At 28.8% G+C, this 20,971-nt stretch overlaps 1 protein-coding gene across 1 annotated transcript in view; it reads right to left on the bottom strand.

The window, feature by feature from the left end:
* Window positions 1-913: 913 nt before the first annotated feature.
* Lamp1 (lysosome-associated membrane glycoprotein 1) overlaps window positions 914-20,971 on the bottom strand; it is a 49,959-nt gene continuing 29,901 nt past the window's right edge. The window contains exons 3-5 of the mRNA XM_075357395.1: window positions 16,224-16,443; window positions 7,933-8,109; window positions 914-2,429 (exon numbers count right to left, since the gene is read on the bottom strand). Coding sequence (XP_075213510.1) covers window positions 2,287-2,429; window positions 7,933-8,109; window positions 16,224-16,443 — 540 coding nt within the window. The 3' untranslated portion in view covers window positions 914-2,286. The remainder of the gene's footprint in view (window positions 2,430-7,932; window positions 8,110-16,223; window positions 16,444-20,971) is intronic.

The following is a 20,971-nucleotide window of genomic DNA, read 5'->3' as shown; positions in this document are numbered from 1 at the left end:
TTTTTAATATACAATAATATTAGTATTGAAATATCTATTTTAAAGGAATTTAATTCAATAATTTTCATCAATGTACAGAAGGCTACTTATGCACCCACCCAGCTTTCTTAGCAGAGCTATAAATTTCACAAGCCAAGGAATTAACTTCAGAATGAGTATAACAAATTTGTCATTGAATCAGCAATGGTGCAATATTTCTAAATGGTTAAAAAACTATGCCATGTCAAGATGTAGAAATTAATATTGATACCTTCAAATCAGATACTTACCACTAAAAACTTTTCAATAACCTTAATTTCAAATTTCTGCATCTTAATATTTATTGAATTTTAATATATTATTTAATAAATAAATTATTTTAACAGTAATTATCATTATGCCATCAAGCAGAAAAAACAAAACCAAATTAGTAAATTCATGTAAGACGTCATTCTTTTCAACATACAGGTTCAGGCAGTGTTACAAAACACTGCAATAACAGGTCAATAACATCAGTCAGCGTAAAAATTGTGCCAGTAGAGGAAGCTTTAGTTTCACAATGTGCCAACTAAAACAATGATCAGGGATAAATTGTTTTTCTGAACAGATGTCTATAGGAGGCCAAAAATGTAGCTCCAATTAAACAAAGTAAAAATTAATTTAGTTTAGCTTAAAAAATCTGTCTTCTCCCATTTGGAAAATCTGTCCCTAAATTTAATTAAAGATTTAATAAAAGTGAATGCTTTCTATAGCAGGCTGGACAATGATATTTACTGTAAGACTCTTTATAATGAACAAAATATATCATTAATTAATTACCATATCCATAAAACTTACACTTATACAAATTAACTGTATGAACTAAAATTATGAATTTTTAAAACAATTTTTTTTCTTCTAAGTAAAGAACAAAGGTTTAAAAGATTAACAATACTAAATTAGAACAAAATTTATTTATATATATATATATATTTTATTTAATAATTATACACTATAATCACATTTTATAATAGTATTAATAAAAGAGAACAATACACTTTGCAGTATCAACCATTACGCAACATTACCTTATAATTTTTCATATTAAAACTATATAGTAAAAATTAGAAATCAGATCCAAACACATGAAATTGATAAAAATATTAACATTAAATAAAAAAATATGAAACCTGCTAACGATTTAATAAAAAATAAATCGAAAACTATGTTCAGATAAAACAACGTTTCTCTACAACTAGCCTGTATTATAAATAACGTGTATTTAAAAAATGTCCAGAAATTATCAGACATTCAGTAATGAAGAGCAATAGACTAAATTTACACCCATACATATAAAAATTTTACTCCAATAAGCAAAGTTGTAGGGACAAAGTCTTATATTTTTAAGGCATACTTTTTTGGACTTAATTGCACAATATTTATTAGCTACCCTGGTTAACGATTCGTTTGATATTAGTTATCTGATAATGAATCATTACAGAGTGAATATTCCAAGAAAAACACGATCAGCAAACTTTAGACTTAACGATGCTAGGGTATGGTAAATTTTTTTTTAATAAATATATCCATATATATTGTAAAAAAGAAAAAGAAAAAAAGAAACAGTAAGACTGAAAATTAGGAATGATTTTAACGCAAACGATGCAGCTCTTCCGTTTCACAACCAATTTTTTTCGATAGAAACACATAATGTAATAAAAAAATATCATAAATCATTAGTCAAAATATGAAATTAATGATGACAGAAAATAATTACTATACTGAGTCTATAATTTGCTGATACATAAATATCATCAACAATTTCATATAAAAACATTAACATTAAAATTAAACAATTAGTAATAAACAAGATAAAACTTTAAATCACATTTCATTATAGAAACAGCTAAAACAGATGACTAAATCTACCTTAATAATTAATATTATAATTGATAACTTGACTACAATATTAAATATACATATTTTATATATATATATATAACCTTTTTTTTAACTAGACTTTAATCACTTAAGTTTTTTAGAAACAAAAAATTTGAAAAAATAACAAAACCCAGCAAAAATCACTTATTAAATACAAACATGAATTGCAGTGATTAAAAGAAACATACCACAAAGCTGATTCATTATTTAAATGCGGAGATACATTTTAATATCAAGTCTTGTAAAATTATAAAATTTATGAGTTCTCAATGATATGTAACAAAAAAAAAAGAAAAACAAAAAATAAAGTAAGAAAGACAAATGGTTTACAGAATTGCTAACATTTATACATTTGTGGTTAGTGAAACGGATTTATCAGCTGTATATTTACATGCTGAGATAACCTCTTTCTCGTGACCTTCTGCGTTGGACAACATAAGCCACTAAAACCAAACCGACGAGTACTATCAGGGCACCAGCGACTAAAATTGGAACAATATCTGGAGTATCACCTGATGCACAATCTTGTCCTGCAATCACAGAGAAACAGATCTGTCCATCATTTAAGAATTTACATTCACATCTTAAAATTATCACAAATCTTTCTTAAAGAAAAAATTAACTCTGCTAACAATTCTTATGTCATTTATCATAAATTGGTTAACATCTGTTAAAATTATTATTTTCTTTGGGAAAGAATTGAAGACCTGCAGTCAGTCAAATAAATAAACTTGTAATTTGTAGACAAAGGAAATCACAACAGCCATTGAGCACTTTCAAAGACATGTGTATGTATGTATATTATTTTTTTTTTTATGAGGACAAGTTTTAAGTACGATTCATTTTTTCCATGTTTACCTACACATTCAAAATATATATTTGTTTACATTTGGATTTCTTATTCTGAATTCAACATATTCTCAGAATTGTAGTTAATCTTATGTTGCAGACAAATATTAGCTTCTTGAAAACATTTTCTAAGTCCCAGGTGATTTTTCCAATCCATAAAAAGGTGTTGTCATACCAAGATAAGTGTCAGCATAGCACCAGGGTAGTGGGTAACCAAATTTCAGTAACTGTGCAACAAATAAGGAATAGGGAAGAAAGATGATAACAGGATGATTAACTCTGAAGACAATGACCCTGACCTGGTAGTTTAGAACTTTTTCCAAGACTGCTATGGCTGTTCATTTAGAAAATAGGATTGATTTATGGGCTTTCATTTATTAAAACTAGATAACAATTTCAAAGATATTGCAAACAAATTAAATAGTCTTCTTCTATAAAGATTTTCATAGGAACAAGATATAATTTTTATTAACACTATCAGTGTACTATATAGAAAATTAATTTAACAGTAAATAATTAATTATTAACATATTTTGCATGGAATAAAGTTTTCTTTGGAAAAAGGGTCTTTACTTCTATTCAATTTGGAGCAAGTATATAAATTCAATTCAGAATTTACGTAGGATTACGCTTAAATGACAAAATAAGACAAGATTCAACTTCAACTAAGAAAAACCTAGAAATAGTCAATTTTCTAACTTTATATATATATATATATATATATATATATATATATATTTAACAGTGGGGGTGTCCTGTTCTTGAAAAAAAAAAAAAGCATTTATGAATAAGACAAAAAAATCCTTTTTATAACTTTGTTAATTTACAAATTTGATATATTTTAGTAAACAATTTTTAAAGTAAAAAAGATTTCACACAACTTTCACAGAAATTTTTTGAAATTAACCTATTGTAGTTGAATTTCAATAGATCTTGGGGAACAAGAATTAATGTAAATTTTTTCTGGGCGAATAACATTTTCGTGTTATGCCCGGAAAACAAACATATTAAATCTAATAAGACAACAAAATTAAAACAAAATAGAAACTTAAAAACAAAATTCAAACTCAAAATACAAAATAATTAACATGAATTTTTTTTGGCTTCTGATTCAGAATTCTTCCAGATAATTGTTTTTCAAAATATTCTCCATGAAGATTAATACACACTTTTGCATGTTTGAATCAATTTTCAAAGCGCTTTTTCTACTCCAATTGAGGTAACTCCAAAACATGCGTTCTAAATGCTATAACCACTTCTTCGGGTGTCGAAAATCGTTGACCACGTAATTTTTTTTTGATGTGTGGGAATAAAAAGTCATTGGGTGTCAAATCAGGGCTGTTCGGTGGATGACCCCATCAATTCGATGTTTTGGCCAGTCAAAAATTCCTTTGTTTGAGCCGATGTGCAAGAGCTCGCATTGTCATGATGAAGAATGATTTGCCTCTTCTTAGACTTTTTCCAAAGACTTCTGGCAAACAAATGGCCATGAAGCATTCAGAATTCACCGTCCTACGTTGCTTTAATGCCGCTGTCACTACGTGACTGATATACCAAAGAAACATGCAAACCATTTGCTTCGATGTGCTTCTTCCACAAACTTTTTTAATTGGATTTGGCTCGTCTGGGATGCCCCATAGTAGATTGCTTTGTTTCAGGTTCATATGCATAGATCCATGATTTGTCACCTGTTTAGATGTTATACACAGCCTTTGATGCACCTCAAACAAATTTTTTCAACATTTCCTTGCACCGATTGACACGAGCCTTCTTTTGAGCATTTGTCAGATTATGTCGGCCAAATGATCATGCAATATCTTATTGATACTAATGCCCAACGATGCCTCAATCTCACGGTATGTCACATGTTGATCTTGCTTATCAGTTCACGCACAGCATCGCTGTTCTCTGGAACAACAATCAATTTTGGACAACCTTCATGGAATTCGTCCTGGAGCGAACATTGACCACGATTAAATTAATTATACCACTCTTTTACAGTGCTGTAGGATGGTGCTTTATTATATAAAGAATTTTACCATATAAAGAATTAAGTTCATCAATGCACTCTTGTCTTGATAATCCATGTCGAAAGTTATGAAAAAAATTGCACAAAAATGTTCACAAGTTCATTTCATTTTTTGCCCTGAGATGAATTTTTCAAGTTAACATGTCAAGTTTCCATTGGAAATGTCAGATGGTGCCTAGTAACACTTACTGTTGCCAAGGCCAGAAATATAAATAGCAACCCTCGTAAAAGCATGAGCCAACAAAATTCAACACTTGAAAACGAAACATCTGGATCTTAAGCAAACCTTTGGAATTTTTCAAAAGAAAATTACATACTTTGAGAAATAATTAAGCTTCTATCTGTAAAACAAGTCATACTTATATAAGTACATTTTATGCATCTTATCTCATAGCATTAAGAGTAGCTAAGATTTCTAAACCCCATGCAATCGCAGAAAAACTCGTATTGCCTGGTGCAATTGATATGGTCAGTCTTTTAATAGGTGAGGAAGAAGCAAAAATTGAAAAAATTCTGCTTCCTAAACTACATGCTAACTATAAGAGATTGTACACAATGTATTACAGGATGTAGTGATGGTACAAAGGCAATAACAGCAAAGAACAGTAAATTTCTGAAAAAATAAAAATATAGTCTTATAATTTAAATATAATTTTTTCAAGAGCAGAATATGCACTGCTTCCTTCATAGATGCTCTTTCTACAAAAAATATCCTGAGAAACCTGTAATAAATTCTTTGTAAAACTGTAAAAATGTTTAATTTTGTTAAAATTTGACCATCATAGAATAGGTTTGTTAAACTAAGCAATGAAATTGACGAAAAGAAAAAAACTTTCTTTTCCATACGGAAGTCAGGTGGTTATCACAGAGGAAACTGTTAACCCAGTTATTGGAATAATAACCCGCTGGGTCGGTCAAGTGGTGAATGTTTCTTCCCAAATCAGCTGATTTGGAAGTCTAGTTCAAGCGTTCAAGTCCTAGTAAAGTCAATTGTTTTTAAACAGATTTGAATACTAGATGGTGGTTACCGGTGTTCTTTGGTGGTTGGGTTTCAATTAACCACACATCTCAGGAATGGTCGAACTGAGACTGTAGAAGTCTACACTTTATTTACATTCATGCATCATCCTCGTTCATCCTCTGAAGTATTATCTGAAAGGTAATTACCGAAGGCTAAACAGGAAAAACAAAGTTATCGGAATAGCGAGATGAATTAATATTTTACCAGGATAAACAAATGTCGTTCTCAATGTTTTTACAGAATAATGAGTATATGTTGTTGTTGGCGTATTTAGCTGATGTATTTTTGCATTTAAACAAGTTGAATGTGAATTTACAAGGATGCGATAAAAACATTTTATTGAAAAAATAAGTAATAAAAATATGGTTTTTATTAATGACAGTCAAGTCATGAAATAATAAAATTCATGCTTTTATTAAGAAGTTTGCTATCTGGATTATTTGCATTCAAAGCAAAATTTTCATGTTTCCACTTATTTCTGATTATACTGAGAAAAATTTGGGACAACAGTTTGGATAGTATGAAAAAATCTGCACAGCTAAAAATTCAACTGGCAGAATATTTTCCAAAAGACAAAAATATCTTAATAAGATTGGTACTGAATCCATTTAGTGAAAACATTTTTGAGCTGTGAAATTACAGATTGAGATTCACGACCAGCTAATTGAAATGTCTACTGAAATGTTACAATTACAATTCACATCTGAAGATCTAGATACGTTTGGCTTGCTCATTGAAGTGAATATAGAAATTTAGTCAGGGAAGCATTAAAAATGTTAATCCCTTTTGCCAGATAGTATCCATGATCTAATTCATATAAAAATAACTGCCTTACTAAGACTAGAAAAGCCGTCTCTCATTTTTAATTAATTCACCTTTGATTTATTAGATTTTTCTTATCGTGCATCATTTATATTAAACAGGTGTTTAATATCTGTTTAAGATCTGTCGTGTATATTGAAAGATTTCTTTGTATACAATGTTTTGTTTGAAGATTTTATCTGAATCAGTAAATAGTTCGCTTTGATCTGGTCTACGGACAATTTAAACTGTTGCTTATGAAATATTTATATGCTAGAAGTAAATGAACAACAATTGTCCAACTTGACATTACAGGTAACACACTGGCTTAACTGTAATGTGAACCTCAGCCGTAATAGTATAGAATGATTGGTATGGAAACGAATTTATGCAAATATTGTATGTAGTAACAGGAATTAATCACCAATTATCAATTTAAATATCTTTTTAAAATCTTTGACAAACTTTACAGGTTTTACATTTTGATGCAGAAAGTCTCTCTATTTTTGAGGTTCGAAGAATCTATTAAAAAAGGTACAGATACAATATCTTCAATGATTAACGAATTTGGTATGTTTTCTGCCAGTTTTTGACAAAAACACTTTTAGAATTTCTAAAAATATGCTAATCAATAAAAGGTTTATGTTGAATTCAGTCTGTACAACTTTATAAATGAGCATGGTTTTTATGAAAATTTTTAAATACAAATGAATGTTTTTAGTTTTCTATCAATACATTAACCATATCCTGTGTTCAGATTCAAATCATTTCTTCTTTATTATTTAAATGAACTGTGCCTTCTTCTTAATCCTTAATATATGAAGTTGTTACAATTCAACCAACAGCTGACATTTATTTTACTTATTATTATTTCTTATATTGTTTAAGCACGTCCAAATTTAGCTTTCACAGAATAAACATGTACATTAAGTAAATTATACATATTTATCAATATTATATTCATTACAATAAAAAAGTGTTTAACATAAACCAGAGATTCATTGACTTATTTCTTAATCATACGTATGAATCTGTGACTTCAAATCAAGGAACAGTTTACCACCCTGTTTGGATAATATCTACAGTCATGTTCTATTATAATTAGTATGTTCATTATCAGAAGAATAAGGAGAGAATATCCCTGCAATCACTATGGCTCTCTCATCATTTATTTGTGTCTTCACAAAATTCTCAACCCTAAAAACACCTTAATTATTTTAAATTAATTTTATATATTTCCAAAATTAAGCAACAAATATATTCAATATCACTAATTGGCAATTACTTTATATGTATATATAAAAACTGAAATCATTAATAATAAATACATTACCAGTGGCAAACTTCTTTTCATTTGTTATACCAAATGCTTCATATTGAAAGGATGACAGTGCCAAATGTCCAGATACTCCTTCAGTTCCATTCAATTCCAACTGAGGTGGACTGGCACAAGAGTAAGAGTAATTTTCATGACCAATAAATTCTTTGCCGGCAAAAGTCAAATTGATTGCTGAAAAAGAATAAAAATAAATAAGATATTTGTTAAGAGTAGAGTAATGACATAAATTAAATAGCTTAAGTTTATTCCAACACAAACCAAGGGATATAAATTTTACAGATTAAAATGAACTGACAAAATTCTAGAATGGATTTATATATATTTATGTCAATGATCATACTGATGTAAGCGTTAACATTTTTTTAATGAATAAAATGTAAGAAATTTAATTACTTCTTATGGCTGAAATATAAATGCTGATGATTTTACTAATTCAATATGCAAGATGCTGAATTATTAATTAGCAAGTGCATTAAATTTTTGTTTGATTACACCATTAGTAGTTGTTATATCTTTTTTAGAAGGTAACTGAAATATATAAATTTAAACTAACTTAATAGTGAACTGATTACAGAAATTAAAAATTTAATTAAATCTTTATTTTTGTTTTCTTGGGTTAATAATTACAGTAACATATGCTTCTTATATACATGAACTGGTGTACTGTTTTTTTAATGATAATGAAAATATTGAATTCTTGGAAATTACCTTTATACACCTATCAGTAAATGATAAGAAAAGAAAAAAAAGTTAAACCATGAATAATATAAACTAATCACTTCAAAGCACACAGTATATAACTATAACATTATATCTAAAAAAAAAGCTTACAAGCACCACTAGCATTTTTAATTGTACATGAGTATACCATGATGCAAATACATATATGCATAAGACTGGTTGGAGAGGCTAACACATTTGATAAAATATTACATTAGGTGTGACTCAGGGCCACAGCTGCACCATGCAATTGTGATCTGCACAAAAGTGCTTTTAAGTATTAGGTGCATTTTTTATTAGTTTTTAAAAAATTTACAAAATATATATAATATGACAAGATAATTTCTTTCAGCCTAATAATAAGTTTAACTTTAACAATCTACTAATCTTATTGACCTGTAATAAACTTCATAAGAAAAATTTCTAACGGATTTATAAAATTTATTTTATTATGAATTTTTAATTATCTGTAAACAATAAAAAAATTGTATAAATTTTCTGACCTTTCTTGAACATTACTTGTAATCATCCCACTATCACACTTTTAAAATACTATTAATGTGCATCAAAAGCACTGGGTAAGATTTTGAATTCGTTTGTATACATAAAAGGGTGTGTATTGTTTGGCGATTATGAAAGTGGTCATCAAAAATTAAAAAAAAAAAAAAAATTAATTTATCAGTTACTTTGTGTCAAATAAAGTGTAGTTTGATGTAATTTTTAAGAAGCTATAAAAATTCAACTATTAGCTTGAGTTTGCTATTGCAATGACAAATGGAATTCCGTAAGCAATTTTTACACAAACCTTTAAAAATCTCAAAATGAAAAATATACGACAGTCCACTTTCATAATCACTGGCACATTATACAAAGGCGTATCTCAGAAAGTTTGAGATTAGTTTTGTTGACAAGAAACTACTTTTATTTTTCTTTGTGTATACACTATCACCTTCAAAGTAGCCCTCTGGCACAGCAACACACCGTTCTTGCCACTTCTGAAATGTGTCCTGGAAGTCCACTTTGTGAAGCATGGCAAGTACCTTTTGCCAGTACCTTATTCACACTAGATCTCTGCAATGGTGTCAAAACAGTGCCCCCTTTAAGGTGGGGTGGATTTTCAATCGCAGGATGAGAGCAACGTCCACAGGAAAATCCAGAGTACGGTGTGCGCAGAAGTGAGATAATTTGTCTTGTGAGAAAGTCGTGTGCGAGGAGAAATATGCGACAAAAGCAAATGTACTATCATGGGGAAACCAGTTTTTCATGTGCCACAGTTCTTGTCACTTTCAACAAACATCCTCTCCCTCAGCGATGTTAAAGTTGGCAGTAGAACTTGCTATTGATGGTCTGACCGCTGGGGATGAGTTCTTGATGCACAATGCAGACAACAATTTGCAAAACTCATGACAGCATCACCATAAACTTACTACATTATGTGCAATGTCACAATGGCAAATTTGCTAAGTTTCACACAAAATTCCAAATTTACTCTTTGTTCAAGCTTACTGTCCACATTGGAATGACAAAAGTAGTTATGCACAAGGTCACAATGGTATGAGCTGCACAACTACTGATACACACAGTATAACATATCTTAGCACATCAACTTATGAAACTCTGCTCCCTGTAACTGTGTGCAGCCACCTGTTGGCGTATTACAGAACTAGTCTCAAAACGTTTTCATACCACCTTGTATTCTCTTGACTGACTAGTGCTTTGCAAATAAATTTTAAATTAATTTTTAACTTTCAACTTCAGTTGAATAATAAATTGTTAAATATTTTTTTTTTTAAATAAATTTATAGTGAAATTTCTAAAATTTTTATGCTTTATAATTCCATTAAATCTAAAAATCTAACCTGATATTTTATCATCTAGATGTTGGAAAAGAAGCAGATTCAATTATCTGGTATATAAAACAAAAAAAATAAATATGCAGCGAGAACAAACTGAAAAGAAACTGGCTGGATTGTTGAGTAAATTTTTAATTGCAGTCATCTAAAAATGCAAGACTGGATAATTCTGCTGCAGAAACAAATGTAACAGACAAGCAGTGTGATCTGTCCACAGAGGTTACAGTAGACATTCTGGATTCCGATATTGTGAAACTGGCAGATTTTAACTTTTGATGTTAATGATCCAGGCACTTGACCAAATCATTGAACTACAAAAGTTAAGAGACGGTTTAGCTGAGCACTGCCAGCATCAAACTCTTACAAAGAATTTTTCAAAGATGAAACAGTTTGCAGGTTTTCAAATTTATATAATATTACCAAATGGAGAAAAACTTCTACAAGGTTATTTAGTTTCCTGTTATTATTGAAATATAGGCGTTCAAAATTAGCAACTTAATGATTGACAACATTTGAGTCGCATATTGAAAGTACACGAACCAGTTAACACATATCAAGAATTGTTCAAAATACAGTAAAATTCAAATATCTTTGATTATGAAACATTAAAAAAAAAAATAGTTAATTTTCATAATACATTCATTAAGGAAATTGTTTAGCTTTCAGAAGGTAAACTCAAAAAATGTTTTCTCAACGAGAAATTTTTTTGAAGTTGGTAGAAACTATCAACTAAATTTGATTTAGTAATAGAACACCTGTGTCATATTCAAACATCACAAAAAAGGACTGTTCATTATTTAGGTAATAAAATACAAAAAAAAAACTTACATAAAATTTCTGAAGCAATTAAAGAAAAAAATCTTAGAAATGATTAGAAGGGCAATTTATTTTTCACTGATTTTTGACACTATGCAAATTCATGAACACATTTTGGATTTTCAATTTTTACGCAATTAACTGGTAGTTCATAAGTAAGAGTAATGCAGCCAAATCTTTTTATTCAGTAACAATATAAAACAGGGAGCATGGTCAATGCATGGAGGGGAGATTATGTTTAACTGTTAAATGTGTAAACACTTCTACATTAATGATGTAACTGATTTAGAGCTATTTGGCATTTTGAATTTTTTTGCATACATTTTGGAAACAAAATGTCACCTGCAATCATTACGATCACAATGCGCTAAATAAAAATGATGTTTACAAATAGTAGAAAATGCCTACAACTAATAAATAAATTTATATACATGCAGTAGGGAAAAAGAAAAAAGGCTGCCACCAAAACTCATTAGTTGCCTACCCACAATCCATCTACAAAACATACAGACTCGTGTATCTACATAATACTCCATATGCAATGACTCCATATTCAATGAGTATATGAATACATATCTACCTCCATCCTTGGCTAGGGTCAACACATGGTTATCTCTTTAAAATTCTTCCCAATCATTACTGGACAAGGATCAATTCATTTCTAAAATAAGCAGCTGGGTAGAGAATAGACATTTATGTAAAAAAAAATTCTGGCCTATATTTTTTTTATTTAATGTTTTTCCTTCGAGGAGTTTACTTTTAAAATCAACAAAACAGGATGTTCATATAATAAAGGTAGGGCTATCTGTAAAAAAAAAAGACAGATAATTCATTATTAACTGATAAGTAACTTTTTATTTCTTTTCAAGAGCAAACTGACCAACTGGGGGCCATGCAACAAATCCTTTTTCATATTTTTCTTCTTTTCTAAGGCTGTTCTTCTACCTTCTTAGCCTCCTGGAATTCCTTAAATTCAGTTATTTTCTTATACTTGCTTCTATCTAGTGCATCAATTTCCTAGAGTTGAAGTTCGGTAAAGTCTTTCTTGATTTCTCTAACCAGGGGTTGGAAGATTTTCTTTAGTGTGCAATTTTAAAGATTTTTTGCCGATTATTGTTGTCCATTCTTATAAAGTGTCCAATGAACATTAGCTTTCTTTTTCTAATTTATGTTTTATTGATTTAATATGCTGATAGATCTTTTCATTACTTATTTTAAACAATTGCCACATTTCTTCTTTCTCCCTAAAATCTTCCTTAGGATCACTCTTTCTTTCTTTTGAAGTTCCACCACTAGTTCCCTGTTTTTGAGGGTTGTGTTACTGCACTGAAAACAAACTGTTTCAATAACAGCAAAATTTAGTCTAGTTACAACATTAGATACAGATAAGCAGATATTTTACAATATAAATATGTTACTTGGTAATTGGGTTTGTGATGTGAAGATTTGAACTTGAATTTTATTATTATGATGTATAATGCTAGAATAAAAATGTCAAAATAATTTTATACTGGCAACAAAAAAAATTGCATAAAAATCTGTCAGTACTGCATTCCTCATAAAAGAAAAACTCTACATTATTTGTAATGAATTATCTAATATATAAGTGTGTTTTTTTGTTTATGTATGAATTGCAAAGGAAAAATCAGTAGCAATACATCTTTACCTAATTTTCATTTAACATTTTATTTTTAGTAGAAACTAATAGATTGATTTTAACTTAAAATTTTATCAATATCTGTTTCTAGTTTATAATCGCTATGGTAAATTCAACTCTGAATTCAAATGATTCATGATGCTTGTTTCATTATTTTATAAAATTTCAGTTGGTTACTAACGAGTAAGATTTTAAAGTAATCAAAACCTGTAGTTTTTGTAGTCATATTGCTGAATAAGCTCTCTATTTATAATTATATTAACAGTTTAGATTAAAAGAAATAAATTATGAAATGAAGCAGTTATTGCTGAATGTATAAAAAATGCACGAAGTCAAGCTTAATGATAAATATATACAAATTCAGGTAAACTATTACCGATACAGAATCAGAAAACCTTTTTAAAAACAAATAATATATTCAACCGAGAAAGACTTGTGACAACTTATTAAACTAAGTGGATTCTAATAGCAGGCAGGAATTTTTGAGAACCAAAAGAAAAGATACAAATATCATTTTCAATCTAACTACTGCTCACTAAATACTAGTACAGTTTCAAGGTACGAATATAATTTTTTATGATACGACAATTATTTACACAACAGAATGCTCTTACAATTTAACTGTGATAAACTTGTAACTTATAACGATAATGACGAGTTAGATGATAATGCTATGGTGCAAATGACACCAATAATAATAAAACTGACTAAAAAGAAAACTAAAATGTTAAACAAAAGATCAGCTAACAAATAAAAGCATGAATCACCTTTGAATTACACACAATTTAGAAACTACTTTCCAACAATTTTGGAAACAAATATAATTACAGTTTTATAAAATCTTGAGGGAATTTAGAAGCAGTAATTACTGAATTTGCCGAGAAATTGTCAAAATTTATAACCTAAAAAATTATAACTATTACATTACGTATAATAGAATACGTAAAACACATCAGAAAAATCATAATTATTTGAGTTGTCTGATATTGTAAATAATGTTGTCACTAAAATAAATAAAAATTTTACTGTTACAGCTATCCCTTAATGTAACACATCAGCCAGCCGTTGGGATGATTTGATTGAAAAAGATGATGAAAAACTCATGAAAAGATTTTTCTCTATGTTACAATTGTTTCTGATGTTTCTTGATATTTCATGAGTTTTGATATGTAAAGTTTTGACTGAAAAACTGTGTGCTTATGGATGCCAAAGAAATTAACAGACATACACTAGGAAAGCATCTTGCTGCAGCGCATGAATTTTTGGAAACTTTTGAAAATGATAAATTCTTTCATCGCTTTTTTAACAGTAATGAAACCTGGATTTCTTATTTAAATGTAAACAAAGCAGTAGTAGATACAATTGTAGCATTCCCTAAACTTAAGAAGTTCAAACCAGAATATTCGGTAAAGAAGTTTAAGGCTAATGTCTTACTTGTTATCTTTAGCGATAGCAAAACTGCATGGAACATTATCTCCAAGGGATTTTTGTTCTTTCATGATAATGCCTGGTCACATATGGTAAAACCCTTTGTTGAAAATCTTCAATCATCTACCCTACAGCCCTGACTTAGCTCCCAGCAATTATTTTATTTTTCTTTGCCTTAAAAAGTCACTTGCGTTGCAAAAGTTTGACGATTACGACGAATAAAAAATGGTGTTACTGAATGGCTTAAGTCACTGACAATGTAATTTCTTAAAGAGGAACTTATGAAAAAGTTAAAGGCAGCTGTATAAAAAAAGTAGTAAATAAATGTAGTTTTCATTCTAAAGCAATACAAATGTTTTGCTGTTTTGTTTTTATTTCAAAACGGACCTTAATTTAACATGCAAAGAATTTTAGAAATTAAATAGAAAATTATAAATTACTTGCTTAAAAATGGGAAGACATTATTTGATAAATCTGTTTTCTGCACAGAAAAACTTTATATTAATAAAAAAAAATGGTACAGAGGTATCAACAAATAAATAAATAATGGTGATCAAAAGGTGGTGGTGTTGGTGGCGGCGGCGATGATTATGGATTGATAATAATAATAATTTCTACAAACAATATAAGAATTCAAAATAAGCTTGATAAATTCACACAATTTTTCAACAGTTTGTCAGTGTCGCGATTGGGACTGCATGCTTCATTTAAGCAAAGCATCAAAAAATATTATCAATCATTAAGTACCAAATTTTAGAAAAGCAATTATTATACTTGGTGTACACATTTTAGTAAAGACTAATTGTGAATTTAAATAGTTTAATAAATGATTAACTCTTTTTGTCCGTTTGTATTTATAAAAATTGATACTGATGCACTTCATGTTCTGGAAAATATGTTGTGTATTTTCACTCATATCTTATACGTTTTATATTATGTGTCTGATGGAATTTTAGTATTGATCTCATCTTTCTTTTTGCCTTTTTTATAAGATATCTAAATACAATGTCATTGTATGTCTGAGCATTAATTCAAATTATATAAAACAAAAACACAGTAACAGAACAGATTTATTAACCTTTCAAAAGTTCTCTCGTGAACTATTCACGTCATCAGTTGATGTTATGGTTATATGAGTAAACATATTAACACGGCGGTTAAAATATATGAATTTTCAAAAATTATACCAAATTATCTGACCGCAAAAACCTCGAACACTTTTCTTAAAAATAAAAAAATTATATTGGCAAAAACCAGCAAACAGGTAACAGAAAATTTAATTTATATTTATGAAAAAATCTACAGCTTGGGAATCAACTGTCAATCTTTTTGACAGTGGGAATATCCAAAATAGGAGTTTCTCACAGAATTACAGACATTTAATTAAACTAGTAATTGTAAAGTTTAAACACAGAGGAAATTACATTAATTATGACTTATGAGACGAGCCTAAACAATTTAATAAAACACATTATGATAAATGTTTAAACAAACAAGGCAACTGTGTAGAAAAGTAGCATAAAGTGAGAGTGAAATAAAAGAAAAGAAGTTTTTGACAATATCTTTACTAGTTTTGTATGTATTAAAAAACAGACCTTACTTGAAAAATTAGCCCTCGTATTAATTTTTTTTTTCTTGGGTGAAAAACACATTCACATTATCATCACCCAGGTAAAACTAATAACAAAAAGCTTCTTCTTGGATATTGAAATATTAGCAAAATAGGGTTAAAACTACGATAATAATAGGAATAAAAGTGAAATAGTATTAAAGATTTATGACAACTTAAAAAATAAATGAATATAGCAAACCTGTAGAGTTTGTATCATTCACATTTATTACAATATAAATTTTCTCTATGTAGTATGTGGCATCTTTTTGTTGTTTATTAAATGAGAATTTTACTGAATTAGTCGCATTTTTCACTTTGTCAGAACTCCATTGCAATTTCAGAAATTGGATTTCACTAGAATTACTTCCACATGAACCAGTAATATTTACATTTGATGGAACACTAACATCAACCTTTTCCTGAAACATATAAAAACATGAAGAATTAAAAAAAATTTGTTATTTATAAACTTCTTAAGGAAAAATGATAATTGACAAAAATAGTAATTGCCTTACTACACTAACAATGATATAATAACTGTTTAATTCAATTATTTTATACCATAGAAAAAAGATTCCTTATAAATCATAAATCCACATACTTCTTATGTGCCAACATTTTTTGTGACTACCTTGCAAAAATTCTCGGGGATATTTTTATATGAAATACATGTTTAGACAAGAATAATCAATCATATCTTAAGTGAATTTTAGGATATGGCTTTAAACTTTAATTTATTCAGAACAGACCAAAGAATAGACATATTTTGTCAATATGCTACTATTTTCAAAGAAAAATCTATAAAAAATGAATAATATTCTACTTACAGAAAAAAATTTTTTTTTTCATTTCAGCCCCTTTAGAGCGGTAGATAAAAATATTTATATAAGTTCAACTAGTCCACTAGAAATAAAAAAAATATTTTTACCTATACACAACTCTTCAGTTTGATAAATATTTTTAAAAAATCCTAAATGAAACACTCAGTTAATGGTCTGAAGCGCTGAGATTTTGGAAACATTCTAAAATTTACATGAATGCATGAATTAAATAATGAAAACACGAACATATAAATGTTAAAATTAAGAGCACCAATATTTGTTTAGTGTAATAAATAAATAAAATGCATAGTTAAAAAACACAGAACACAAATGACAGCATGACTAAACAAAAATGCAAGACCAAGAAAACTGAAGGGCTGCCAACACAACAGAGGTTGGCCAACATGGGATTTAATTATGTTTTATTTAACTAAACTGCATATATCTGCTTTTGAAATTAAAATTATTTTTTTATAACATAAGAAATTTCTAAAAAATTAGGATTTTTAATTTAAAAAGAGAATTTTTGAAACAACTGCTCAAATAGATGTTCACAATTTTTACATAATTGTTTGATCAGATGTTGGCACTAAAAGGAATATATAACAGATATTTGGCTCATATTTTAAATGCAGTTTCTTTCATTCAGGCATTTCAGGTGTCATAATTTTAAATAATTAAACACAAATTTCACAAGTGGTATAAATAATACCACTATATACCATAATATAGAACAACAAATTACTGAAAATAAGTACAGATTAGGATAGAAGATAGAGTTTTTGTAACTAATACATATAATAGTCTACTGATAAAACTTATGTAAGGACTAATGGCTTCACTTATAAAACTAGAAGCAATTTTTTTTTATCAATTTAATCATATTTTCTCAATAGATAATGAATTTATAACAAAAGCTTACATCTTAGAGATAATATAAGATATAAATTTTATAGCATGTGAATACAGAGCTACAAAATTAGGATTCACCTTGAATCTTCTTGATGAAAGGCAGATTACTGCAATATTATCTAGAAGTTTAAAATTATTTACTAGTTTTCCGATTCATTAATTTGTTAGGAAAAAAAAATTTTCACCCATGTCTGAAATGTTGGTCACAACAGATAAAAAGAAAAGAAAAGAAAAGTCCATTAAACTATAAACAAATTTTTTTTTTTAGGATCATCAATTATCATTAAACAAGAAATAAACTATATTAGTTGTATTAAAAAAATTCTTCACTATGTAGGACATTTTTTTCCTCTGGGCACACAACAATGTGTTGTTATTGCCCAGACACAATATTACTATAGAAAACAATTTAAACACCAAACCTAAAAATTAACAGTTAATACAAAACAAAATCAACAATTAAAATGCATTAATTATATCATAATGAAAAATATTTCTCATACAGTACAGCATAGATGTGAAGTGGTTATGCTGAAGGCATAATAATAAAACCACATGAAGTGCAATATTAAAAATGGTAATTACCATTTGGCACATGCCAAATGGCGTAAATATAGAATAAAAAAGCACAATATCACAGGAAAATAGTAAAAATCTAACAGATTTTAAAACACTATAAAATTATTAAATATTCGAATAAAGATGGATAGTCTTAAGCAGTAATAATACATCTGACAACTTTGTCATATTATTCCCCAATGCATTTTGGATGTTAGTCCCACATTTAAATTTCTGATGCAATGCTGTACAACAGACACAGTCCACAAGTATGTGGTGTACCTTTAGTTGGCAGTCGCAATAAACACAAATGGGTGCATCGGCCTGAATCATGAGCGGATCTAGTGTGACCTATTCACAAACAGCCTATCGCTAACCTTCTCTCAACGGTTATTCCTGCATGAGGAACTCCATGGTGATAAGTGTTCTTAACTGGACGAAGTTTATTATCGATGGTAGCATTTCATTCTCTATGCCACTCGTCAGGAAACACCCTCTTCAGATATCAAACAAGATCAAAAAAGAACGCAATTAATGAAAGGAGGCTGCAAACAAGCCTCTTTTGCCGCATTATAAGCATACTCATTACCTAAAATTTCAATATGGCTGGGGATCCAGCAGACACTCACAGTTGTGTTAAAATGTTGGGCTAATTATCTTTAAGCCCTTATTAATATCATACAGCTCTGCGACAAAAACACTGACAATGTTCAGAAGGCTAAACATGTATGTTCTACAGTCAAACACAAAAGCACAACCAATAGAATTATCTTGTTTAGAGCAATCTGTAAAACATATAGAACATTGTTCTGGAACTGTTATAGAATTGTTTTTACATTTTATAGATATATCTTTATTAATTCTATTTACACTACATTATAAACACCCCCTAACAAAAAATTGCATTAGAGAAAAATTGGCATAGAGAATGAAATGCTACCATCGATAATAAACTTCGTCCAGTTAAGAACACTTATCACTGTTATTAAATTTGCAATATAGGAAATTTTTAAACAGGAGAGATTGTTGATAAATTTAAACATACAGACCACGTAAAGAAAATTTTGGTTAAAACTGTCTATTGAAAATTAGAATGGATATTAAACATTTTTAATTTAATGTTGTTTTAGAAGGAAATATAAAGGATAAAATGGCAAAGAAAGACAAAGATAATAATACATAGCAGAGAATAGGTAATTATGCTGAGGTAAAGTCTGACAAATGGACACTCTCCAAAAAAATCTAAAAATCAGATTGTGGTATACAGCTAAATACATCTTGGGAATACGAGTAATTGACAGACTAAAAATGAAGGAATATTTTGCCATACAAATGACACCTTCCATTTTAAAAAATGGCTTTCTGGAAAGTATCATTACTCAAAGAGAAAATAATTCTGTCAACCTCTTGAACATCAGGTGCATTAAATGTATTATGATTGTGAGAAATACATAGACAGATACGGTAAAGCAACAAATTTACACAACTATTTAAGATAAACACTCCTTTAATTGTTTTAAATTGCAAATTTATTTTTTTAACAATTAAGTAATAGATGCATAATAAAATTTTAATCTAGTCAATTCAATAAAACTATTTTTGGTTATACAAGGTCACATTATCCTTTTGGAACGGAACACAAGGATATTATCAGGGGATACCATCCCCCTTTCATTGCAGAACTCAGTCTCTTGTCTAGGCTCTGCATGGGTTATAAATGGCAGCAAAGGACAAGAGTCCCTTGCTTATTCATTTACTTAATGCTGGTTATAAATTTGTTTTAACATGGAATTGGGATGAGTTCTGAACCTTTGCAGATTGATCTGAAATATTATTACTTGGGTTATCCTTGGGAGAACACAAAGGTATTTGCACCTTTCTCCCAGCACAATTCCTCTTCAGTCATGCGTCTTAAGACTTATGATGTTCTCTAAATATTAATGTTAACCTAAATTTGTCTTAAGATCATTAGTTTTTTTTTTGAGGTAACCTAAATTTTTTTTTGAGGGCTATTCTAACTTTATAAAGATTGGTGTGTAAAATAAATATTTTTATTGTACGTTTTCATACTTTTGAAAACCTGGGTCTATTTTCGTGTACTGGGAAACTGGAAAATAGATTTGGATGTGATACAAGCATCTTAGACTAAAATCACAAGGATGTTGTTCTGTAATAATTAATGAAAAAAAAATTATATCATTTGAAGAAGAATGGGGAAATCCTGTAGAGATGTGCAACTTAGGAGTGTATAACAATTTTCAAGAGTAAAAAATAAATTCTCAGGGGAAGAATTCATTCATGGCTTTCTTTTATGCCATTCCAAGTACTTCTGCTACAATCGCTATAAATTTGATGAGCGATCTTATAAATGATCACAGACAATCTAAATTTTTTTACATGAGAATGTACACACCGAACATTAGAAAAAGTTCAACCTTAAATCATCAACTTTAATTTTTTTGCTTTATCACTAAAATAAAACTATTCCCACCATGTAAAATTTTGAAAGTAGTAAATCAGTACAACTCCTGAAAACCTAAGTATGTTAAGTTCAATTGTTCAAAAAGTCAGTGGTTTGACTAATAAATTTATTTAGCCAATCTATTTAAAAAAAAAAAGTAGAACTCTAATTGAGTGTTACAGTCAAAAGGATGTT

Source organism: Lycorma delicatula, chromosome 2, assembly GCF_047948215.1.
Source record: "Lycorma delicatula isolate Av1 chromosome 2, ASM4794821v1, whole genome shotgun sequence".
Classification (NCBI taxonomy): domain Eukaryota; kingdom Metazoa; phylum Arthropoda; class Insecta; order Hemiptera; family Fulgoridae; genus Lycorma; species Lycorma delicatula.
Note: the sequence above shows the minus strand (reverse complement) of the source record. Positions and strands in the feature narration are given on the sequence as shown.